The following is a 26,863-nucleotide window of genomic DNA, read 5'->3' as shown; positions in this document are numbered from 1 at the left end:
TCTTAAAGGTGTCAAATAATTTCAGTTCATAATCGCCGGCCGGCTAGGCGGCAACGCGCCAAGTGGTGTTTACTTTTTTTTTATTCGGCGTCTTTGTTAAAGTTATAACTGCGTGTTGTTTAAAATAAATTCATAATATTTTAACTTTAGATTAGGACAACATTTGAACTTCCAATTAAATATTTAAACTTTTCTGAGGTAAGAAAACTTATTTTATGTCTTACTACTGAAATACATTACAATGCAAGGAGGATGCAGGATGCTGGCCGTTTGTAAAAATATTTTTTAATCGGATAGGTTATTTACCTACAGTCTGCGTTGACTTTCCATTGTTTTCATTAACTGAAGATTTCTCATTGTTAAAGACCGCAGGGCGGAGAAGAGGGAATATCTTGTAGGAAATTACGTATAAACAAATGCCTTTTTGGAGTATATCATAAAATTCAAAACCCTCGGAAGCGTAGCATCTCTTTTTTCTGATGACATTCTTAGCGTAATTTTTTCTTCTAGTACCTACTAAAAACCACGATGTGTGGGTGCACGAGGGTCCTGCGGGCCTGCAGACAGCTGCCGCGGCCGTGGCACCGCGGCTTCAGCTCCTCCGCGGCGCCCCCCAATGTACCGGGAGTGCCTTACTCCAAACTCACCATAGGAGTCCCTAAAGAAATATGGGATAATGAACGAAGGTAAGTAAAAAACACAACTTGTTTATAAACTTTTCTTCATTGCTGTTGGCGTTGGCGATATGACAGGAACTGGTAGGGTGCAGGATTAATTAGCTCTAGCGCAAAAAAAGGTCACATACTTTACTATAGTAGTTTGGAAACTTTGTGAGGGATGGTCTGGCGAGGTCCTGCTTTCGGCGGCACGGCGCGGCGGCTTGGATAACGCATCCAAGATTCCAAGATTGTAGCAGGTAGGTACCTAGTTAGTTACCCGACATTAGGAACTTGTATAAATATCATATTACTACACTGTACTTTGAGTATTTTTCGCTACCACCATGTAGGTAATATGCCGTAACCTTAAACGCGCATAGCTTAGCTTCTCATATTATCTGATAAAGATCACGATATAAGTCACTACTCCCCCAGGACTGCCTGGAAGTCGTTACAAATTATAGGTATACTTTAGGTGCACAGTAGGTATAGTAACATAAACTATACATAAATACATACATTAAATTACTGAAGACGATACCTAAGATCCACTGTACGCTCAATAGATGCTATCTAATCATAGACTTACACCCCTACAGCTGGTTGGTTACAAGCTATTTACGTTTGCTAAATAAAACTACAATGCCCATCCTTACGCCGCGTCGTAGGTACTTCCTAAAACTAATTGAAGTGTTAAGTAGGTTAGCGCATCTAATTGTGACCTGGCATTATTCCCAGTGGTCCTCTATCTAATTAAACTGCATTCTTTGAACTTGCAGTTTTCAGAAAGTTGCAGAATAGTTACAAAGTTACAACCATGAGAAGTATATATTTTTAATTTCCACTTACAAACAACATTTGGAGCCATGTAAGGTCTTACCTACCTACACCTATGTTCCATAAACGAGTTTTTTATCGTTCAAAATTGAGGATATAAATAAGTCAAGCGCATCTACAGTAGAACTGGTTTTGTCTCTAAAGTGCAGGCACAATACTTCATGCGAGACTGCAGCCAGACATAACGAAATATCAATGAGATTATTAAACCCTGACAGAAAGGTAGAATTTAATTTCCAGATAATATAGATGCAACAAGTAATTAAGCGATTACGTAGGATAGAAAATATTTATAGGAAAACGCCTATTATTATTGGGCTCTACATAAACATTTCATAGATCGATGTTTATGTGCTATTTTTCTATAAAAAAAACCGGTGAGCATCTGCATAAAAAACCCTTGGGATGTTAGGGATTCTTATAAAGAAGTGTGTTTCGCATTCCAGCCTCAATTTTTTTATAATGATTCCCACACCTACCCTACACCCGACATAGTTGAGACTACGCGCGACGTCACGTCAGGATAAACAAACCTTCTATTTATTAGATGAGACCGTACCGCTTATCAATTCCATATACGGATAGCTGGACTGATGTAATGTAATAAATGCAATTATAAATTTCGCCAACAGGGTAGCGATAGTACCAGCGGTAGTTAGCAAATTGGTGAAGAAGGGGTTCAGTGTGAACGTGGAGGAGAACGCGGGGGCGGCGGCCAACTTCCCCAACATGGCGTATGAGGAGGCGGGCGCCAGGGTCGTCAGCCTGCCCGACACATTCCAGTCTGGTGAGGATTTAGAGTTCTACTTTATTCATGGTTCTCCCCTGGCCAGTTTGGTCAGGGTCTCCAGTTCTAACTTATTCATAAACTAATTGATTATGATGGTTCTCTCCTGGCCAGTCAGTTGAAGAGCTACCATGCTACTTTATTCACAATCTAATTGGTGATGATGATGATTTTCTCTTGACCGTATTCGGTCAATAAGACTGCGAGCTTCTGTCGTGTGCTCTCTGCTGGCTATTGAAGCCATCTTCTTATTTAATGAAGTGCGGCTCATTCACGTTAAACTCAGAAAAATTTTATTACGCATTTTAAACCTTATACAGTAGTATATCTCTTAAATAATTTATCATTTATAGTTTAGGAAAGCACTGATTCAGCAGGCCAGAAGTAGGCATTGTATGCAAATCAATCCAAGGCAATCAATAACCTTTCAATTTGCTCTAACTTGTTGATACGATGAAATTGAAGAACAACTAAGCGTCGTGACTGCCAATACCGACCGTTTAGCATCACAATAGGGTTGTTCAAATGTTGACGTTGTGTAACTTATTGTTGCAGATATAATACTCAAAGTCCGTCCGCTCGTGAGTAACGAAGTTCAGAGTGTACGTGATGAAGGAACCCTGATTTCCTTCCTGTATCCAGCTCAGAATCAGGAGCTGATCAAACAGTTGGCAGCTAAGAAAGTTAATGCTTTCGGTAAGTGTATTCTCGCAATATGGCATTAATTAATGTCATCATCAGCCTTCTATCGCCCACTGTTGGCTATAGGCCTCCTTATTTGTACGCCAATTCTGGTGGTCTGCCACCTGCTAGATAATAAATAATTAATGTATTCATAGTAAAAACTCAGTTTTCAGGATAGGGGGTTCATACGGAACCCTTCATAGGCAAATCTGACTCAATTTCTTGGCCATTTTTGTGGTCTTTGTCTAGCCATTCCCGTGCTCTGCACCCTGCGCTTCGGCTTTTTGGCACTTTTCTTTTATGTGTTGCAGCGATGGACTGCGTGCCGCGCATCAGCCGCGCGCAGGCGTTCGACGCGCTGTCGTCCATGGCCAACGTGGCCGGCTACCGCGCCGTCATCGAGGCCGCCGCGCACTTCCCCAGGTTCTTCTCCGGTAAGTTGATTAACTAATAACTATGTATAGCAAATGATCAGCTAACAATCGTCCACTCTTGGGCATAGGTCTTCCGGGATTTACGTACAACCTCCGTCCAGCACCCTCCTCATAAAACTAATACTTATCAAGGTGCGCCTGTCCAGCGGGCTGCATCATGAAAGAGTCCCAAGTTACGTTTGCATATATTACCTTCCTGTACCTAACTGTACAGACCTTAGTTTGCATAAGTATTTAATTCAGACGAAACAGCTTGCGTAGGTATTCTTACATTGAATGCAGTGCAGCTCCTTCAGTAGTGGCAGTCCAGTCGTAATGATGAAAATATGTCTGTTTCCATAATATAGATTTGATCCAGCCGTAATGCTCAACATGTCTGTTTCCATAATAGTTTATGAACAGATATCCTTCTAAATCCGTAGACTCGACATCCAAAGACACCACTTTTCACACCCTCCTCTCCCCCTAGGCCAGATGACGGCAGCAGGCCGCGTGCCTCCCTGCCGGCTGCTGGTAGTCGGCGGCGGCGTGGCGGGGCTGGCGGCGGCGGCGCAGGCTCGCTGCATGGGCGCCGCGGTGCGGGCCTTCGACACGCGCCCCGCAGTGCGCGAGCAGATCGAGAGTTTGGGTGCCCAGTTTATTACTATGGATATGAAGGTAGGTTGGAAGTTGGAAGGATGGTTGTTAGAGATCGTCATGGTTGTAAACGCATCTACAAACCCTCACCACTCCTGGGCTAGTAGCACGGGGCGCATTTAAGACGTGACATTAGTTTTGCATCGCGCTCACTCACATGGCGTAGCCTCAAGGTTCAGCCGCCATTTTCACGATACTCTCATTATGCTGACGACTGTATCCCCAAGGGGTAGTGTAGGGTGACTCGCAAGCGAGCCGTACCGATTAATATCAAATTGCTATGAGCCGCTATGCAACGAACGACGAGTTAATAGTCACATAATATTTTATTTATTTATTTTATTTTATAATTGTCGGGTCACTAACAGCTATTCATTACACAGTAAAGTATTATAATTATAGAATCAATAAGCCATTTAAAAGAGACCACTGATGGAATACAGAACAAGAAAAAAAAAAAGTGATAAGCGCTTACTTAGTAAAACACACTATTTACGAGAAACATAGTACATACTATTATAATATAGTCACCTACTATATAGTAAAGTAATCTACTGGTTTACAAAATACAAAAAACAAAACTTAATTATGGTTTATCGCTTGCACCAAAAAATTGTCTGCTAATCGCCTGCCTCACCTTTGGAATGCTTGTGAAGAATAGATCCAGATCTACTTCGCGCTCCAGCTTATTGAATTTCCTACAGGATCGCAGGAGAAATGAGTTTGCTCTATAGTTAGTAGTAACCGCATTGGTATGGAATGTATGCGTATGTCTTACTGGACGATTACAATAATAAAATAAAAGCTTACTAAGCAGATTAGGACAGTCAATCTCACCTCTCGCGATCTTAATTAGATAAACTGTATCCGATATAGCACGACGCTCGGTCAGGGGGAGTAGATGGTGCTGGTAATATGTTTATGATGGTGGTGGTAATATGTTTATTACTATAAAAGTAGGTCGTTGTTTGTTTATACGTTTCCAGCTGGAGCATCACTCATTATTGTCTTGTATTACGTAGATCAGTGTGATGAAATTTTATATCATTGTGGTTATTAATAACTGTATCGTTAGGTAGGACGTAATTCACAAAATTAAGGTAACTTTTTCATATTGTTATGCACCGTAGTGGTATACTTACTTAACTGAAAAACATCTTAAAAATAGTATAAAGATAATGAAGCAACTGATTAAATATACACAAAGCTGAACATACATTGTAATATCTGAAAATTCTGACTCAGTTTGTTATCAAACACAAAAACGGCGTAAAACTATGATATAAACAAAATATCAGTCGTATAAACGAAGCTCCACGATAGTCGCGACGAATAAATGATTAATATGACCTACAGTCTACCTTCTGTCACTCGATCATGTTATGGATGATATTTATGATGGTATGCATGATATTGTAGGTTAACCTACCTATAATAGTTTAGGTACATAGTACTGCCTTGCTCGTGCAAATGCATCGCCATCTCGTCACCACACCACCCTCCACATAGGGTTGTCACATTGGTAAAAGGATAAGGGATATTTTGGTCATCAGATAAGACCATCAGGTCATAATCCAGTAGTTGACAATCGTCCACTTCTTGACTAGTTTTTTTTATTTGTTACAAAGTAAGTTTTGGTCGCATTGGTTGGTAATTGGTATGCATGTTACTGCATCGTGGTTTTGTTATCGTAGCCCGCTATTTTGAAGGTTATTTTAGTTTGTTCAATGCATATATATGCACGATTGTGTGCTGTACTAATAGAAATAAAAGATCTTAATACTCTTGCAAATAATATCAACTGTGAATGCACATTCATTTATAAAACATGTTACTTGGATACATAGTCTTGTTTAAGCGGGATTTACTGGATAAGATGCTATGCTATGCTAAACTATGATACAGTATATTATGTTATAGTGTGCTTGATCCTAGCAAGCTCCGAGCTGGTATGAAAATAAAGCATGATCTGATTCTACCTATTCTCTCTTATGTAGTATCTGAATTGTCGCTCGAATCCAGCATAACCGTATCGTGTAAACGTTGCATTAATATTAATAACTAAGTGATATAGATATCATCAGGTTAGATAGTGTATGCTTTAAAGTCTAGTATTGAGTCTAGTGTGGTAATGTTCGACTGTTCGTCCCGTGCAGATGGGGGCAAATCGTTGAACTTTTAAGTTATCTCAGCTGATTAGAGGGTCAGATCGAATACATATCACTGTATTTACACAAATGTCCATATTTTTAATTTTACCAAAAATTATGTTATTGAAAGTACTTTTAAATGCGTGTTTATCAATAATAATAAATAGATTTTATTCAATAACATAAATTATTAGTGATGATATTCCTAGGTGTACAAAACATAATATACTTACTAGTAGACCCATAAGTCCATGGTAGACACTAGAAGCTAATATGTATTATAAAAAATACATAAACATTTTGGTAGGTATTTGCTGCAGTTGGCCATAAAACTTTATATGAAAACTGATAATCTTTGGTTATTTATCTAAGTAGGTCTTGGACATATTTTTGCCAATACCTAAGTATGTACAATTTTGTATGGCTCAGTTCACACGCTTATATTACAATTTTAGTTACCTATTAATCATTTGCAGCACATTGCACCACACTGCACTGTAATGTAATTGTCATTACAGGGATGCACCAAACGCTTACAACACCCTTTATGAACACCCTGTATACTGTCAACCCTCAACTCCCTTTATTCACCAACAGGAAGACGGCGCGGGCGAGGGCGGCTACGCTCGCGAGATGAGTCAAGAGTTCTTAGATGCGGAGCGCGCCCTACTGGGCAAGGAGGCACGCGCGTCGGATGTCGTCATCAGCACCGCGCTCATACCGGGGAAACCAGCGCCCGTGCTTATACTGGAGGTGAGGATCGAGTCCTTCTATGAATAGCTTTATGCACTGTGAGAGGTCGCGGTGTCGTCGCCACAGTCTACTGCTGGACATATACTGCGTATACTTTTCAAGGGCTGGACTGGAGAGCATACTACTCAACGTTTGCCTTGTGGTGGTCTATTACCTGGTTATCTAAGTCATTAGTTTACTGCGGCTACGCTCGCGAGATGAGCCAAGATTTCTGCTGCTAGGCAAGGAGGCGCGCGCGTCCGACGTCGTCATCAGCACCGCGCTCATACCGGGGAAACCGGCCCCGGTTCTTATACTAGAGGTGAGGGTTGAGTGCTTCTACAGCTTCATGCCTGTGAGAGGTCGCGATCTTTAGTGGTCGCCACAGTCTACTGCTTAGTTCTTTGCATTCAGTCAAGGACTGGACTGGAGAGCATACTACTCAAGGACTGCCTAGTTGTGGTCTTTTACCTGGTTATCTGGGTTATTAGTTTAATCCGGGTACGCTCGCGAAATGAGTCAAGAGTTCTTAGATGCTGAACGCGCGCTGCTGGGCAAGGAGGCGCGCGCGTCCGACGTCGTCATCAGCACCGCGCTCATACCGGGGAAACCAGCGCCCGTGCTTATACTGGAGGTAAGGATCTGGAGGACTATCGAGTTCTTCTATAGCTTAAAGCAGTGTGAGAGGTCGCGGTGTCGTCGCCATAATTTACTGCTGGACTTACTGCGTAGTAGGTAAATCGATTGGAGAGCATACAATATACCTACTCAACGTTTGGTGTGGCGGTGGCTATTGGTGGTTATCTGAGTCATTAGTTTACTGCAGCATGATGAGTCAAGAGTTCTTAGACGCGGAGCGCGCGCTACTGGGCAAGGAGGCGCGAGCGTCCGACGTCGTCATCAGCACCGCGCTCATACCGGGGAAACCAGCGCCCGTGCTTATACTGGAGGTGAGGATCTGGACGACTATCGAGCCCCCTATAGCTTCATGCACTGTGAAAGGTTGCGGCCTTTAGTTGTCGCCACAGTCTACAGCTGGACATACTGCGTAGTAAATCGACTAGAAAGCATACAATATACTCAACGTTACCTAGCTGTGCTTATACTAGAGGTGAGGATCGAGTCCGTCTATAGCTTCATGCACTGTGAGAAGTCGCGGTGTCGTCGCCACAGTCTACTGCTGGACATACTGCGTAGTTCTTTGCAAGAAATAGTCTGGAGAGCATACAATATACTCAACGTTTGCCTAGTGGGTGGTCTATTATACCTAGTTATCTGAGTAATTAGTTTACTGCGGCTACGCTCGCGAGATGAGCCAAGAGTTCTTGGACGCGGAGCGTGCGCTACTGGGCAAGGAGGCGCGCGCGTCCGACGTCGTCATCAGCACCTCGCTCATACCGGGGAAGCCAGCGCCCGTGCTTATACTGGAGGTGAGGAATGGAGAAGAAGGATCTTGAGTCACAATACTCTCGGTAGATCTGTTGATAACATAGAACAACGCGGACTCATACGTGTATGTGAAAAGGAGGATTATTGAGTCTTTCAAAAGCTTCACGAATACTAACTTTTACTGTGATTCGAAAAGGTGTAGGTATACTGCGATTGGCTAAATAAGACGAAGTCTTTTCGCTGACTCACCCAACCCAACTGCATAGCATTCTAATACATATAAGTTTGTATAGTGGCAATGTATTACGGTATTGAGACCAGGAACAAAAATAAGTTGCTTTTCCCCACACTCAGACTTTCGAAAACAAACACATCTTTCATGGGGAACTGTATACGTTTTTATAATAAATTATCAAATGAAGCAATAAACCTTACTGAGCAAAAATTTAAGAATTATGTTAAAGCTACATTATGTAGTAAAGCTTACTATAGTATAAATGATTATTTAAACGACAAAAACGCGTGGTCTTGTCCACCTCAGCTAAGGCTATTGAAAAAATGAAATGGATATAGGTACTTAAGTAAAATTGTAGGTACTAGATATAAGTAAAAATTGTAATAGATTATAAGGAAAAAGTTGAAAAGATGCTCGAGGAGTTTCTTTCGCCATTTCTTTCCTTCTCAATGACGGGCCCTTTGTGAAATGGTGGTTGATGACTATCGACAAATAATTGTAAAATTTTACGTCGATTAAACCATTTGAATTTGAATTTGAATTACCCCATTATCTGCGTATCAGTTCACTGCGGTCACGCACGTGAGGTTAGCTAGTAATTTCTCTGTAATCAATTAAGGGCCCGTACAGGGTGACGTGCCGCGCCAATTTTGGGTTTTCAATGCTCTTCACACAGCACACGCAGTGACACGCACACATGTAAGTTTGCACAGTGGGTCGATAAACTTTTACTCGCCAACTTTATTGACAATTATGTTCAAGTACATTTTGGGTGATTTTAGGGTAAGTAAGTATAATTCTTACTTACACTGGTAGGCACCAGGAAAGAGTAGAAATTAATAGGGGTGCCACTTTACTCTATACTCGGAACCCGATTAGCTTTCTCAAACAAATGTGGTATTAACTTGTAGAAAGGTAACTAAAAGTATTAAAGTGTAGATAATAAGTTTCGGGCATCCTCCAGCCAACTGAACCCCGACGACAAAGCAAAGTAAATACATAGTGTCGCAAAAGGGCTATACTAAGCCAAAAGGGGATGACTCAAGGGGTAATTCTGAACAACTTTTGTTCTACGAGATTTGCAAATTCGCGAAAAGAAAAATTCGTTTTCCATGGTAAAAAGTCACATGTCCAACAAAGTTTCTATGAAAAAGGTCTTTTTTTGTTAATTTCCAAAACTCGTAGAGCAAAAGTTCAGAATGACCCCCTGTCTTACTCCTTTTTACCCGACTGCCGAAGGAGGAGGGTAATGTTTTTTGATTGTATGTATGTATATATGAATGTTTGTCTGTTTCTTTGTTCCCTCCTGTAGCCTAAACGGCTTGATAGATTTTGATGTATGAGGTATTGTTAGAAGCGTATTGATGGCGCGATGGCTATAGGCTATGTGACGTTCCATTAAAATGTACATAGCGCCCTCTTGAGGACATAACGTGATGATCGAAAAAATAATAATTCAACTTTGCCGTGTAAGGTATCAAATGAAAGGACTTGATTTTCACATTACAAAAATATGCATATTGAAGGTATTTAAATAACAACACCAAAATTATTGAAATAAAAAATGATCATGAACTACCTACCGACGTAAAATTTCATAAAATAAAAACAACTAAAAAGTTACAAATAAAAAAATACAATTATAAAAAACTAAAAACCTGACTGTACGCTAAAAACATGAAAACGAGTCCCAATGTTAATGGAAAGTATCGCAGGCGGGGACCAACTTGACCGCCACTCAAGGCCGTTTTCTAAGTAACATTCAGCTAAATGGTGAACCCTCTGCTGGTATAATTTGTTTATATACCGCTTTTTCAATACCTGTAAGTACATTTTTTGGCAGCATAATATTTTTACTTAGGGTTTCGAACGTCAAAAGAAAAAAAGCAACCGTTATAGGATCTGTTTGTTGTCCGTCTGTCTGACTGACTGTCTGTCACCGCCCTTTTTCTCAGAAACGGGTAAAGATATCAAGCTTATATTTCGCATAGATGGGGAGTACCCCAAAAAAAATATTATGGTACTCCCTGTCCCACACAAGTAAATTGGGGCTTATATTTTTTCCAGTTATTTTGATGTGTATCCTTTTTTTTTCTTTGTTGTTTTGTGTGTTTCTTTTCTTTAAATCTGTATTTTTTTTGTTGTTGCTGTCTATGTGTCGAAAAAATGTATCTTTATCTTCAAATCACGCCAACTATCGTTTGTTTTTTTTGTGGCTACTGTCTATAGAAGAAATTCCGTCATTGACAATTTTACGTTACGAATTTATTTTTATTTATTTTATTTTTATTTTTATATTTTCGTGGAGAATCAACAGCATTTTGTTAATAAATAATTATTACTTATGAACACATAACAACTTGATGCCATTAACAGAATGAACTTAGTAAACCCAGTAAACCTAACACATCCAGAGGAAAAACAAAATCTCTTTCTCTCTCTCTGAAAAACATACTTAATAGCCCAAACTCGATGCTTTTAGCTATTAACATCTTTGAAATAAAATTGAGCCACCACCGTGTTACTGCCCTCATCAGATCCTCACGAGACCATACCTCAACCAGCACCAAGAGACTGTATTTTTGATCCCTAACCTAATGTTCGTGCGTATTGTCATCACTTAGATCCATTCGCTATATTCCTGCTCCTCATCAGACCTTTACGAGACTGTAATATCACGAGAATATTGCACACTATCTAATTTAATTTAATGTATTGAATATACTGGAAGAATTATGCTTCCTCAATTTCAAATCAAATTATGTTGGTGTCATAAAAGTTGAAAAAGTGCAATGACAACCAATGTGCAGTGATTTTGTATCTGTACACGATAAGATCGCGAGCTGTCAATGCTGCCTAAACCGACGTGACCCTTCTTTGGAGGCCAGCGGCCAACTGAGTCATAGAGAAAAAATAAACAATTGTGAAAAGAGTGGCATCTCAAGGAGTTTTTTGTCATACTCTATACGTCATACTGAACAGCGCCACGCCATCTCTTTATATTTCTCAGCCTCATTGTACATACATACAGGGTGCCTGTTGGGACACCCTGTATATATATAGATATTGTTATCACAAGTTAATAGCCGGATCTCCGCCAGGCGATCCGGTGCGATCCGATCGCCCGATCCAAGAAGTTTAGTATGTAAGATTTCTTGGATCGCGCGATCGGATCGCGTTGGGTCGTCTGGTGGGGATCCGGCTATTAACTTCAATCTATAAAGATATGAGACATATTTGCCTTAACGTAGTTACACCACACAACAGTTATTACATTTATTAGCTAAATGTAAGTTCAATCTATTTATGTACCTACCTACATGCAATAATAAATAAAAAACAAATTATTATATAATTCTTTATTACCTCGCATATAACAATGTTTCAGTTCAGTTTTGTTCATGTCACTTGTAAAATAATATGCTAGTGGGTGTGTGTATTCCTTTTTTATTCCTTTCACCGAGAAAACCACTTCACGTGTTGCTAGTTTATGTTTCCCAAGAGAAGCAAATCTTGTCACTTGTGGTGATAAAGTCATTTCGTCCAATAGTGCATCATTTATCCTCGCGAGGCAAATCTTTGACGATATTTATCAGTTTGGTACACATAGTATTTTAATCTTCAGCGGATATGAAGATGTCGATCGCTCTTTGCCAGTGCCGCCATTTCAGCTCGGTTGCCGTGGAACCACATGGAACCTGGATCCATATGGAATCTGTCAGGTCACAAGAATTTCATAAAAACACTTTTTGCGGATAAAGATGCTTTTTCTTAACACACCATGTTTATTTTTATTTGTAGGTATATACAATTTATAAATAACGATAAGTATACCGAGAGTATAGGCTTTTATTACAAAAATGTTATTTGCGAGACATTGTAAGACAACTGAACTGACACTGACAAGCAATTTCTTCATAATAGCCATAGATCATGACAATGTTAACATTCAAATACTACTTATCTATGTGTCTTGTTATTGTTCTAGGGTCTTGTTCATAACGCCATCTTACATCTTTTTTGGTAATAAGAGTAATATAAAGAGATGGCGGTACCTTCTACTAAAAGTTCAGCCATTAAGGGACTGACCCCCCCCTGAACTGAGTCAAACGTCACTTGTGTTTATGATTTTATAACACAGAAAGCCGCCATAGATATTTGTATGAAGATTTGAGGGAAAAAAATTGCTCAAGTTTGGGATTAATTTACACAAAATAAGTGTGTGTTTATTAAAAAACAAGGTATTTAACGCCTAGTCCAAGCCTTTAACTTTATAATATGATAAAAATCATATGAAAATTCTTTATAATTACGACACAGTTGTTACAATACGGGAGTGTGATTGACTGGTTTTTCTTGATATTCTGAAATTAATTTACAGTTATCCATAATCATTTACTTAAATTCGAATGATTCAGCACCTAGCTAGACTCTTCAATTACCTGTGTGATTTTTTTCAAGGCTGTAGAGCATCATTTACTACATAATTCTATGACAATGCCAACCCTCGATTCCCTATTGCAGACCCTTAAATCTTCATTACATATTTATGCACTACGCCCTAGGCCCGCGAGGTGGATTAAGGCCTAAAACCCTTCCTTCATTAGAAGGAGACCCGTACCCAGCACTGGAGACATGATGGGTTATGATGATGATGATGAACACATTTTTTTAGTCCACATTCTCTGCCCCTAGGACGCAATCCGCGACATGGCTCCCGGCAGCGTGATCGTGGACCTGGCAGCGGAGATGGGCGGCAACATACAGACGACGCGCAAGGGCGAGATCGTGAAGATCCACGGAGTGACCCACATCGGCCTCACGGACCTGCCGAGTCGTATGCCCGCGCATGCGTCGACGTTGTACGCGAATAATATATCCGGGCTGCTGCTTAGCATGGGTAGGTGGATGTGATTAGTTACATAAGGAAGTACTAATTTGAGCAATGCGTAGAAGATCATTTTTAAGTCCTTTTGGAGGCACGGCTTTTGGATTCGTCTATTAAAGTGATACAGCCGAATCTGCTTCAAATCCTCTCTTATTATAGGTAGATCAATGCAACATACGCAATAGCCTCTATTTTAGTTATCTCTCTCTAAAGTATGTTAAAAGGACGCATAGTCTTAAATGTAATCATTTCTTAAATCCTAACTTTCGCCAACCATGCCACCACTAAACCCCCGCACCCAACTCTAGGTACAAAGGACCACTTCCACATCGACCTACAAGACGAGGTAACCCGCGGCGCGATAGTCCTCAAAGCCGGGGAGCTACTCTGGCCCGCGCCGCCGCCGCCCAGCATGGCGCCCGCACAGGCGGTGGCCAAGCCAGCGGCGGTGGAAGTAGAGCCCCCTAATCCGTTCAATGATACGCTGAAGGACGCGTTCTTGTATTCTACTGGTAAGTAGGTATTTAAAAATATGTGAATTCAACCAGCTCCAATGATTTCAAAAGGAGGATACCCCATCAGAACGTCTTGTCAAAAGAAAATGACACCTGCGCGCTGGCCCTAATTCATACAAATTATGACAGATTTATGAGATTTTAGGGCCAACGCGAGGGTGTCATTATCTAGAGCGGTTGGGTCTGTCCTTACGCTATCGCTAGTAATATATAAGTCAATGGCCAACACTGTATGATTGCAAAAATACCGGGTAACCCGCGGAGCCATAGTCCTGAAAGCCGGGGAGCTACTCTGGCCCGCGCCGCTGCCGCCCAGCATGGCGCCTGCGCAGGCGGTGGCCAAGCCAGCGACGGTGGAAGTAGAGCCCCCTAATCCGTTCAATGATACGCTGAAGGACGCGTTCTTGTATTCTACTGGTAAGTATTAGGTCCTTACATATGAAATTGGCGTTTAATCGTACTGGCCACTTTGATCTCAAATATTACCTTTATGGTTAGGAATTCCAAATTCAAATTCATACAGCTATTTACTCATGCATTTGTGTTTCAAACCCCCTAATTCATTTGTTTTTTCTTTTTTGTTTTTTTCTTTGTGTCACTCTGTTTACAAAATGGAAAACTTGAAATATCGCGTTATTTACGAGTATGAGTTCCACCGTGGCACCAGTGCTGCAGAAACGGCTCGAAGGATTAATGATGTGTATGGTGACGGTGTCGCAAAAGAAAACACAGTACGTTTTCGTTCTGGAAGAACAAGCCTCGTGGACGGCCGGAGACCAAAGTTGATAATGAAGAATTGAAGGCTATTGTGGAAGCGGATCCATCGCAAACCACGTCCGAGTTAGCTGCAGGCTCCGGTGTTAGTGATAAAACTATTCTAATCCACTTGAAGCAAATTGGGAAGGTGAAAAAGCTTGAAAGGTGGGTACCTCATGAATTGAGTGAAGCAAACCGACAAACGCGCGTCGACTGCTGCGTTACGTTACTCAACCGGCACAATAATGAAGGAATTTTAAATCGAATCATTACCTGTGATGAAAAGTGGATCCTCTACGATAATCGGAAGCGCTCATCGCAATGGCTGAACCCTGGCGAACCAGCCAAATCCTGCCCTAAGCGAAAATTGACTAAAAAAAAGTTGCTTCCAAAGTTGCTCCTTTTGGTGGACTAGTGCCGGTGTCGTTCACTACAGCTTTCTTAAATCTGGCCAGACGATTACGGCAGATATCTATTGTCAGCAACTGCAAACCATGATGGAAAAGCTAGCTGCTAAACAACCGAGGCTGGTCAATCGCTGTAGGCCACTGCTGCTTCAGGACAACGCTAGACCACACACTGCACAACAGACGGCTACCAAATTAGAGGAGCTTCAATTAGAATGTCTTAGACATCCACCGTACTCTCCGGACCTTGCTCCAACAGATTACCATTTTTTTCGCAATTTGAATAACTACTTGCAAGGAAAAAAATTCAACTCCGATGGGGCAGTCCAAACCGCCTTCAAAGATTTTATTGATTCCCGCCCGAATGGTTTTTTTAGTAAGGGGATCAATGAACTACCAATGAGATGGCAAAAGTGCATACATAGCAATGGTACATACTTTGATTTATCATCATCATCATCACGACCCATTACGTCCCCACTGCTGGGGCACGGGTCTCCTTCCAATGAAGGAAGGGTTTAGGCCTAGTCCACCACGCTGGCCAAGTGCGGGTTGGTTTAATATATTTCATTTAAAAAAAAAACGACTTTATGTCCCTCCTATAGAAAACGCCAATTTCATATGTAAGGACCTAATATTAAAGAAATATATGAATTCAGCCAACGCTGTATTATTGCAAAAATACTAAGTGAATCTCGGTGCGGTAAAGTAATATTATTGTAGTTACTCGTAGTCTGACAGAAACAGCATTATGAAAAAAGTAGGTACATAGAAACTTTTAAATACTTAGAGATTATGAGGATAATCGATTGATTGTTTTTATTTCAGGTCTTGCTTCCTTGATTGCTCTTGGAGTTGGGTCGCCGAACCCAGCATTCACCACGATGACCACTACACTAGCATTATCAGGTAAATTGAAATTTATTGTTACCGCTGGACAATATTCTATGCTTCATTTATTTTGGCCTTTTTCATCCAACTACTAAGGTGGTTTTACCATTTATCTAAGCCCGTTTCTTGTCCACCTTTTTATTACTTCAGCGCCTTCGTCAATCTGTCATCACGAGCCAAGAGCCACTGCTACTTCGGTAATCGGCCGACAATGCTTCTTTTATTCTAACATCATCTTCATCAGCCGGACATAGGCCTGTACCAAGGAGTCACACTAAGTTCTAAGCCTTTCTAATCCTGTTCCATCCTTCCCAATAAAGCTCTACCGGCTACCTGTCCAGCTAGCCGAAGTGCCTCCTACTCTACTCTTTACCGTTACTAAACAATTTTCTACTCTCAGGCGTGGTAGGCTACCACACAGTATGGGGCGTGGTGCCCGCCCTCCACTCTCCTCTCATGTCGGTGACCAACGCGGTGTCGGGCATCACGGCCGTGGGCGGCCTGCTGCTGATGGGCGGCGGCTACGTGCCGGAGACACAAGTACAGGTATGACGCATGTGCAGAGGTATATTAGGAAGCACGTTACTTGGCTCCCGTTGCACGGCATCTTTGTCTACGAAGATAAACGGAACTATATCGCGACTCAAGTTAAATTCCGATCAGATGATCATGAAAGATGAATAAAATGGCGTAATTCATCTTTAATTCGGCCATTTTCTTCTTTACTTATAAGATTTGTGATGGTAACACAAAAACCAGTTTATGATATGAGTGCTGGTTAATAATGACTCAACTGTGAACCAACTAAAGAGTTCTGGATACAGGAACTCCAATACATTTGAAAATACACTACATTACCTAAGTTTGTCGAGTAATCATTATAAATTAATAATTATTTACTATCATCCTACAGTGGCTGGCGGCGACAGCGGCCCTCATCTCGTTTGTGAACGTGTTCGGAGGATTCATGGTCACGCAGCGCATGCTCGACATGTTCAAGAGGTAATTGTATTGATTGCCCAGATATTTCCATCAGAGGTATTATGACTACCTGCTTTAGAGCCATGACCCAGGACACAAAACGACAACACTGGCTCGACGTCACGCTCTCTCATATGGAACACCTGCCAGTGAAGAGGTTTTGTATTCTATAAGCATATAATATATGTGTGTGTAATATAAGCGTCTTCTTTCCCCAGGCCGGGTGACCCGCCAGAATATGGATACTTGTACGCCATCCCCGCCGCTGCACTGCTCGGCGGGTACCTCACTACGGCTATGCAGGTTAGTAACCAACCAAACTCGACTACTTACAGAGTTATATGTATATGTATTGTATTGTATGTATAGTATGTTTAAAGCGAGGTTTCCAAGAAGAGGTAAGGTTCTAGTCCGCTTGTAAATATGATTCGAGTTTGACATTTTTCGTGACCAGGACCTCTCGGAAATCGGTGTTTACAAATAACAAGGTATCATTCTGTACAGCAGTCAGTCCGAGCATGCTTCTCTATTCATGAAGTCCAATATGACTAGCGATGGTAAATGCAGTACAGTAAGGGAAGTCTAATGTGAAACTAGCTATATATTTATTCAGAATTTATGATGATGACTGTAATGTATGTAAATGACTATAATGTATCGTAATCCTGTCAGGGTTACCCGGAGGTGCACCAGATGGCGTACCTGGCGTCGTCGCTGTGCTGCGTGGGCGCGCTGGCCGGCCTCAGCTCGCAGACCACGGCCAGGAAGGGCAACTACTTGGGAATGGTGTGTATGATAATTTTTTTGTGATTGAAATGTCGCGGTTTATTTAAGTTGTGCGGTAATTTGTAAGAGAACTAAAGTAACAAATTTAATATAGCTCTTAAAATGTGCAACCAGTGGCATCGGTTCTTTGCCCATTGCTACTTCAGGTAAAAGAATTCTCCAGTGGAGATTACGAACAGCCAAGCAACTCTTACTGCACAGGGACTCATAAATATGAAGAGATGTTATTTCCACTTCTGAACTATATTTTACGTGTATAAAATGTGACTAAATAAAAACGAAATTATTCTTATCTTTTCACATGTACCATTTTCCTCTAACTCCTTTACAGATCGGAGTGGCGGGTGGTATAGCAGCCACATTGGGTGCTCTAACCCCCTCGGCCGAGGTGCTGGCACAGATGGTGGGCGTGGCCGGGCTGGGCGGGCTGATGGGCGGGGCTATTGCCAAGAAGATCGAGATCACTGACCTGCCTCAACTGGTGGCTGGCTTCCACAGGTCAGTTGGGTTCGGAGCTTATTGAGGCTAGTTGGAGTTTAATGCCGCTAAAATAGTGAAAATTAAAAGCTAGTTTGTTTTATGGCGCAGAATAGGCGCCATCGAGCGGTACACACGCTGCACTACAAATTTACTTTTTAGTTTTTCACTGTGAAAACTTCTCCTGGCCCCTCTTTTCCCAAAATAAATATGATCCCTATATAATAATGCAAAATAAATAATTGTGCAATCCTAATGATAAAAAACTTTCCAATTTATGATACCTATGTGTAAAATGTGTAAGATAAGATTTATCAATATAAAAATAGCTCTTACTGATGTTATGGCTAGAAGATTAGATAAAATATGTTTTTACCAGAGCGGAAGAATAACACTGATAACGATAACGAACTTTCTTTTTATCACTGACGGACTGAAGTAAACTACAATATGATATCAAGAGTTTTGAACTTTCAAGAAGTGGTTTTCATGACCAACTTATGAACTCATGAAAAACTTATCCATCTTACTCGGATGATCTTATAAAAGAGAGTTCTAAGCTTGCATAGCGCCAATTCTCAGTTTTGTTAACTCTCTCTTCACAGTTTCGTAACTAACGAATCGTTATTCCATTTTGGACTTCATGCCCTTAACTATAACGTTTATTCCAGCCTGGTGGGCATGGCGGCGGTGCTGACGTGCGTGGCGACGTACATGCACGACTTCCCGGCCATGGCGCTCGACCCGACTGCTACTACACTCAAGACCTCGCTCTTCCTCGGGACTTACATTGGAGGGATCACTTTTACGTGAGTGCTATAAGATAATTATGTTATCTTCATCTTCAACCTATGTCAAGCCACTGCAGGGTATAGGGTTATGCTATAGTGCAATATAATTTCAGAGGATTCATAGTCGATTCGTAGTTATAGTTCGGCAAGCTCCAAGGCTCGCTTTCCTCCCCCGCTAATCCTCTAGTGTCGACACTGGTTGAATGAGGGTCAACTGTACTTTTATAGCGGGGTCACTTATTAGCGGCTGCACTTCTAAAGCTTTGCTACAGTCGTACCGAATTATAAGGCAGAACAATTTTTTTATTTCCAGTGGTTCCCTAGTAGCGTACGGCAAGCTCCAAGGCTCTCTATCCTCCGCGCCGCTTCTGCTCCCGGGCAGACACTGGTTGAACGTGGGTCTACTGGCCGGCTCGCTGGGCTGCGGCGGCGCGCTGCTGACTATGCCGGAGCAGTTCGGGCTGCCCGCGCTGCTGGCTGCTGCTACCCTGAGTGGAGCGCAGGGGCTGACGCTTACTGCTGCTATTGGAGGTTTGATACTTTTCCACTACCGCAATCAAATTCATGGTGACATAATGCTATTGTTACTTTTGGAAACATAGTTTGGAATATTTACTGTGAGTCATCCTTTGTCCCCGAAAATAAAAGACGATGAAAATAGCGACCGTTACATAGGTTGTATTAGGAAGCAGTATTGACAAACATTCGAACAAGGCGAAATAGTATGAGATGAGCCCGTCCGCCAGTTTAATTTTGTTACTTTATCCGCGGACGTTCAAGTTAAGTCACCTAATTTTCAACCCCAAACTACAATCTAGATTTGTAATTTGTTTTGCAATGTGACTGAAATGACTGGAGGCATTTCTGGTAAACCACATTATACTATTCCCCAGGCGCGGACATGCCGGTGGTGATCACGGTGCTCAACTCGTACTCGGGCTGGGCGCTGTGCGCGGAGGGCTTCATGCTCAACAACTCGCTCATGACCATCGTGGGCGCGCTCATCGGGAGCAGCGGCGCCATACTGTCGTATATCATGTGCAAGGTACGTACTATATATATCATACATTATATTTGTCAGTTATTTGACTCTCTATTGCACAAATATTATAAAATAACAGTACAAAGGGTGGACTTAATGCTAAAAGCATTTTCTGCCAGTCTATATGAAAGTGTTTTATTTTGTATACTTACAATATTGGTGACTCCGACGTGATATAATACTTAATACGAGTCGGTGAGCCTAGGTGAATGAATAAAATACAAGTGGAATTCCTCAACTTGAACTAGAACTCTAACATACATTTTTCGTCAGCCTTTTGGCACACTTACTCAGAACATCGGCTTGCAACTTCACAAGGTTCTTCAAACTTCGTTGCTGTGTAACTTATGCATAGTTTTCGTTTTCCTGTACTATTAGAAACTTGGCAGCGTACTGTGTTACCGTTAAACCCACTACACAATGTTCTCCTATTTACTTCACCACCCTAAACTAACCAACCACACCCTCAGGCGATGAACCGCTCCCTGCCCAACGTGATCCTGGGCGGCTACGGCGTGACGTCATCATCCTCGGCGGCGCGCTCTGACCTTACACACACTGAGGTTAACGTCGACTCCACCGCCGAGATGGTTCATCGAGCGAGCAACATCATCATCACGCCTGGTAAGAGAGAGAGAGAGAGAGATAGAAAGATAAATTACCAACATTGTTGGCTTTCGGCTTAGGGCGAGGCGCTATTAGTGCGTTGCGCTCCTAAACATGCGTCATAAGTCATTCTAAGGTATTGATCCAACCGCCTTCATAATCATAGGCTGGAGATGCAGAAGCTGAAAGAGCATTCGTAGGACCAGACATATTGTAGTACATACTTAGCCTAGCGAGCTATATCTCCGTGATCCTGGGCGGCTACGGCGTGACGTCATCATCGTCGGCAGCGCGCTCTGACCTTACACACACGGAGGTCAACGTCGATTCCACCGCCGAGATGGTTCACCGCGCCAGCAACATCATCATCACGCCTGGTGAGAGAGAGAGAGAGATAGAGAAATACAAAGATAAATTACCGCCGTGAGAGGTTGCTCAATGGATTGATGGTATTGCCGGCTTCTGGCTTAAGGCGAGGCCCTATTAGTGCGTTGCGATGTGTGGCTGAGGCCACACCCTTAGCCATGCTTCATAAGTCATAGTAAGCCATTGATCCAACCGCCTTCATAATCAAAGGCTGGATGGGAAATGCAGAAGCTGAAAGAGGATTCGCGACCTCTCGCACACGGAGGTCAACGTGGACTGCACCGCCGAGATGGTGCACCGAGCGAGTAACATCATCATCACGCCTGGTGAGAGAGAGAGAGAGGAAGATAAATTACCGCCATGAGAAGCAGGATGGGTGGTTGCTCAATGGTGGTAGGTATTGGCGGCTTTTGGTTTTGGGCCAGACGTCGGTTGTGTCGTCGATCGCTGCATAGTATTCCATACATTTTATTTATATGCCCCAAGGACGACGCGAAGCAACGCAGCACGACGCGTCAATCGGTCCTCACTCTTAGCCATGCTTCATAAGTCATACGGCATGCTAAGCTATAGATCCTACCGCCGCCGTCACAAAGAAATCTTGAGATGCAGAAGTTAGAAATGTATTTGTAGGACCAGACATATTGCACCTACATAAATACATAGCATAAAGCCTAGCTAGCTATATCTTGGTGATCCTGGGCGGCTACGGTGTGACGTCATCATCCTCGGCCGCGCGCTCTGACCTTACACACACGGAGGTCAACGTCGACTCCACCGCCGAGATGGTGCACCGACCCAGCAACATCATCATCACGCCAGGTGAGACAGAAAACATACTTGGTTTGTATAATGTAACAGCTCTTTTGGATAGGTACTTTTCCCGTAAATGCCACATACATGGCTCTGAAGCTGATGAGTGATCGAAGCTGTTGAAAAGATTAGATTATACGATGATGTTGATAACAGTTACCAACTCTAAAATTGTTTAATATGGTTGGCTGCCATGTTATTATGCGTGATCCTATGGCCACTTTGTTCTATGCGTAGGTAATTATGGTTTCTCCTTTCGATAAGGTTATACAAGTGCTGGGCACGCGTGGTGAATTAGCCATAAAACCTTTTCTTCATTGGAATGAGACCCGTGCCTCAGTAGTGGGGACGAGATGGGTTGTGATGATGATGATACAAGTATTTACAGTAATCCTTGTAACTAAAATATACTGTTTCTCCCTGCAGGGTACGGTCTGTGCGTGGCGAAGGCGCAGTACCCGATCGCGGAGCTGGTGGGCGTGCTCAAGGGCATGGGCAAGCGCGTGCGCTTCGCCATACACCCCGTCGCTGGTGAGTGCCGCTACTACTTAGCACTGTAGTTACTATATGCAATGTATCCAAATAGGCAATTCTAGATCACACAACTATTGAGAATTGTGCCAAAATTCATAGTAAAATGTACAAATAACAACGCCACTGAAAGCCGACTTGTAAAGACGTGTGGTCGAGAATTTACTCCTTCAACTCTTGAATTATGTGATGAGAGTGAGTTGGCCATTACAGTCCGAGTAATTTCAGTGTTTAATCGAAAGCAGATACCTACTGAATATACCTACATACAACATATACATAAGAAATTTCCATAATAATCGAGCACGGGCACTTTATATTTCCCATATTAGAATTTCAATAAACGTATCTTTATGTATGCAGGTCGCATGCCGGGCCAGCTGAACGTGCTGCTAGCTGAGGCTGGCGTTCCATACGATGATGTATTGGAGATGGAGGAGATCAACGATGACTTCCCCGACACCGACCTCGTGCTCGTTATCGGTGAGTGGACTGTACTGCGGGGCAGGAAAGATTGTTTGGGGAGGGAGCCCGAGGGTGCTAGGATATAAGTAGTCTGATCCTCATCTAGGAGTAGGGGTCTAAAGACTAAAGTCAATCGTTTAGTTGATACATCTATCGCTACAACTTGACTTCAAATAAATGGAAGACACAGCTTTATCCGTGGGAGTTTCAGGATGAAAAGTGGCATAAGAAGCCACTCTAAAAGCAAATGCCACTTGAACCATGTTGTCCATACCGTGACTCCGTTGCCACCTTGACGCGATAAAATAAATGTTTTCGTCAAGACTTATTTCCCATTGTTTACTAACAAATAACGCTATCTTTGCTTGCCAGGAGCGAACGATACGGTGAACAGCGCGGCGGAGGACGACCCCGGCTCGCCCATCGCCGGCATGCCCGTGCTCAAGGTGTGGAAGGCGCACCAGGTAAATACACCCCATGGATCATTTATGTACCTAGTATACTACATCGAAAACTAAATAATCTAGGGAACTATATACTCAAATCATCTGAGGTTGTAGTCTAAGTAGCTGGCTGATGGCCAGTTTCTATATTTCTTGCTCTTGAATAAAGGCCGCTCAGTGTGCGGGTACTGCCTTTTTTCCATTATATTATTGGGTGCATGAAACTGGCCTCGCCGTATCACCTCATACATATTACGTCCGGCGCACCCTGGGCAGTCAGCGACTTACTTTAATATAACTGGCCAATGATTCCATCACGGTAACAAACCCAATCACCGAAACCCTAAGAAGATGCAATGAATAAATGATTAAGATTATGTATATTGATATTTTCCACTAACTCTACTGACATTTTGAGAAGATTATGTATGATAATCTCCCTGTAAACTCCCCCTCCACAGGTGGTAGTGATGAAGCGGTCGATGGGCGTGGGCTACGCGGCGGTGGACAACCCCGTGTTCTACAACGCCAACACCGCCATGCTGCTCGGCGACGCCAAGAAGACCTGCGACGCACTGCTCGAGAGAGTCAAGCATCTCGCCGCGTGATAGCATAGCATTTATAGTGTCATTACCGACACATTATGGCCTGTGCCTTGAGTGTGAGTTTTTTCACCTATCGAGAAGTGAAATCTATGCTCTTAGCATTAAGTCCACCTTTTGTGCATTTATTATATATTTGTGCAATAAAGAATTAAATAAATAAATAAATCTAAAACGCAGATTTGTATGGCGCGGAGCTAGTACAGCTACTTACCGCTAGGTGGCGTGTCTCCCGCACCATACAAATTTGTGTTTCGATTTCACTTCTCGATAAGTGAAAAAACTCGCACTCAAGGCACTGTACTCAAATACACTACAGTATTACTCGATCGAGCTAAACTGTCGAGTAAAACCCATGGCATAATTACTTTCATTTAATTTCATCGAGCTGCGAGTGTTGTGTTTCTCACGTAGAATTTTACTCGACTTCTAGTAAAACTATCGAGTAATAACGATAGTGAGTACGGCAATTACACTTTGTAAAATAGAGCTTGAGCCCTATGACAGCTGTTAAATCTAATCTAATCTTACGTCAGAGGACTCATGATATATTTTACAAAGTTTAGCAATCAACAATCCTTGTAAGAGTGAGAAGGAGCGAGTGACTAGACCGGGTGGCACGGCATCTTTATCGACGTAGATGAGCTTGTTTATCTCACGTTCCACCAATCTCATCGCTGTGTTATCGCGAATCTCGTTGTAGTGACGTTTATCTACGTCGATAACGGTTCGATGTGAGTGAGGCAGGATTCAGGAAGCTGTGACCAAGCTTTTGTCTTGCGTATATGCTTGTTAGAATGCTGGCATATGCTGCATAGAATTATTATAAGGATCGCAAACTGATATATTTTTTCTAAAGGTCGATTATTTTAAAAATAGATATTGTAGTAATTAGATGTAAACTCGAACTGAATCCATCATTATAAGTAACCGCTGTGCCTATATATGTTATTTTCAAAAATACATGCTACCTCTATATTTGCTAAACTTTAATCTGGATGCTTAATGCTTTCTCAGTATTAACACATTCATGATATTTGAATCATGAATGATTGAGCTATTGATCTATACACAAACTATACATCACAATAACCAATCTCTTACGAAAATAATGTAATTAAGACTTACAAGTGTATAATGATCGGTCAATGAAAGTAAAAGTATATCCAGTTATACTTGAAACTGGGTGACATAATCTGTATGTATTCGCTCAATAGGATAAGATAATTTTTTTTTTCTAACTAGGCTTATGTTATTTTTATAAATTCTAGTGCCTTAGTTTCAATTTTAGCTTATGGCTAGATAGCTTTAAATCTATGTCATTAGAATTTAAGTAATTTTAGAGTGATGCACACTATGCACAGTTAAATTGTCTTTTGACATTACTCACTTACAAAATTATACTTATATTTTTGACTTAATTGCAATTACCACATTATGCCTTTCCAAATGTACTTAGGCGATTTTGACTGAAATTTTATACCAAATTGTTTTTGTTATGTCTATCGGCATATTGACTGACGAAATTTTATAAAGACTTTATTAAAGATATTATTATAATTAAAGAAACAGGCATATACAACAAATGAAGTTATATTTGAGATTTTGTATTATTTACATCAGAAGAGATTCATATTCCCAGTGAGTTCTATCCTAAGTCTTCCAAGAATAAGTTCACTTTTGTTTGCTCTGCCCATAACATTCCATTATGTCTTCTAATGGTGTGTAGGTTTTTTTACCAAATAAGAGTACATTTTGGATGTTGTAATTCTTAATTTACAGAAGCTGTTTTATGTTACAGTTAAAACAGTGCATGTATTTCAATAATAATGTAAATACAATCATGTATCATTTTGTTACTTATAAAATCTGCATTCCATGTGTTCTACCCAGATTAGTGAATTTGCTAGCAATATTTGAAATTGATATGTTTTTATTAGCCTGTCAATGCATGTCTTAGTAAATGAATAAAATAAATACCCAATATTAACATTCTTTGATTTTACCATTGTATAATTATTGATAAAATTTCATAATTTATTAAGTAAAAATTTTCAATTTCAGAATTTGAAATCAATTTTGTTATTATGTAGTGACAGACAGCTTGAATTATCATGAACATGTTCTGTACATGAAAATTGTAATACCGAATCCGGTGGCGAGCTTTTGGAGGTTTGTCCAGCATGAAGCGCAGGCTGACTGAAGAAGAATGCTTTTTTTCATACCATGTTGCAAAAATAGTACCAGGAGACCATAACTAAGAAGGAGGAGTCACGCTAGTTCTAACTTCCGTTTAATAGTTCCAGAAGCCCTCCAAAGATGGCACTACCATAGTTACTTCCGTTTTCTTAGTTAACCTCTAGAATGCTGTGTGCCAGATCTGTCCCAAACCCCCTTGTCTGCCTAGTGACAGATCTGTCCCAAGAGCACTTCATCGCGATTTTTGTGATTTTAGTTATTAATTACCATGAAATAGAGTATGAAATCACCTGTAATTAAAGGATTCTTTGCTAGATTTCATTGCTAGTAACTTCAAGTTTATCTACGCGTCGATAGATGGCGCTAGTAATAACTTCCTGTTTAAAGTTCCAAAGATGGCACTAACAAAGTTACTTCCGGTTTCTTAGTTCAGCTATTCATCGGTAGATGGCATAGATAGCTAGTTTAGCTAGTAACATTAGTTAAAAGTTTATCTGCTCGTCGTGTTATAACTTCCGGTTAGAAGTTCCAAAATATGTCCCAAGATGGCGCAATCAAAGTAACTTTAGGTTTCTTAGTTCAGCTATTCATCGGTAGATGGCATAGATAGCTAGAACTTTAGTTGAAAGTTTGTCTACACGTCAATAGGTGGCGCTAGTGATAACTTCCAGCTTGAAGTTACAATTTTTATCCAAAGATGGCGCTATCAAAATTACTTTTAGTTTTTTAGTTCAGCTATTCATCGGTAGATGGCATTCACA

General features: G+C 41.4%; 1 protein-coding gene across 1 annotated transcript; it reads left to right on the top strand.

Annotated features, from left to right (window-relative positions):
• Positions 1 to 24: 24 nt before the first annotated feature.
• LOC105388578 (NAD(P) transhydrogenase, mitochondrial) lies at positions 25 to 25,888 on the top strand. Its single transcript, XM_048625922.1, has 23 exons — positions 25 to 198; positions 511 to 686; positions 2,129 to 2,283; positions 2,839 to 2,979; positions 3,279 to 3,401; positions 3,871 to 4,058; positions 6,785 to 6,940; positions 13,239 to 13,443; positions 13,740 to 13,943; positions 15,938 to 16,018; positions 16,401 to 16,546; positions 16,914 to 17,002; positions 17,200 to 17,284; positions 17,654 to 17,767; positions 18,099 to 18,265; positions 18,916 to 19,053; positions 19,349 to 19,566; positions 19,929 to 20,080; positions 20,548 to 20,701; positions 22,289 to 22,393; positions 22,757 to 22,876; positions 23,231 to 23,322; positions 23,763 to 25,888. The coding sequence occupies exons 2-23, from the start codon at positions 529 to 531 to the stop codon at positions 23,907 to 23,909; spliced, it is 3,138 nt and encodes a 1,045-aa protein (XP_048481879.1). The 5' UTR covers positions 25 to 198; positions 511 to 528; the 3' UTR covers positions 23,910 to 25,888.
• The last annotated feature ends 975 nt before the right edge of the window (positions 25,889 to 26,863 follow it).

Source organism: Plutella xylostella, chromosome 15 (genome assembly GCF_932276165.1).
Source record: "Plutella xylostella chromosome 15, ilPluXylo3.1, whole genome shotgun sequence".
In the NCBI taxonomy this organism is placed as follows: Eukaryota; Metazoa; Arthropoda; class Insecta; order Lepidoptera; family Plutellidae; genus Plutella; species Plutella xylostella.
The sequence above is the reverse complement of the archived record's forward strand: the minus strand, read 5'-3'. Positions and strand labels throughout refer to the sequence as shown.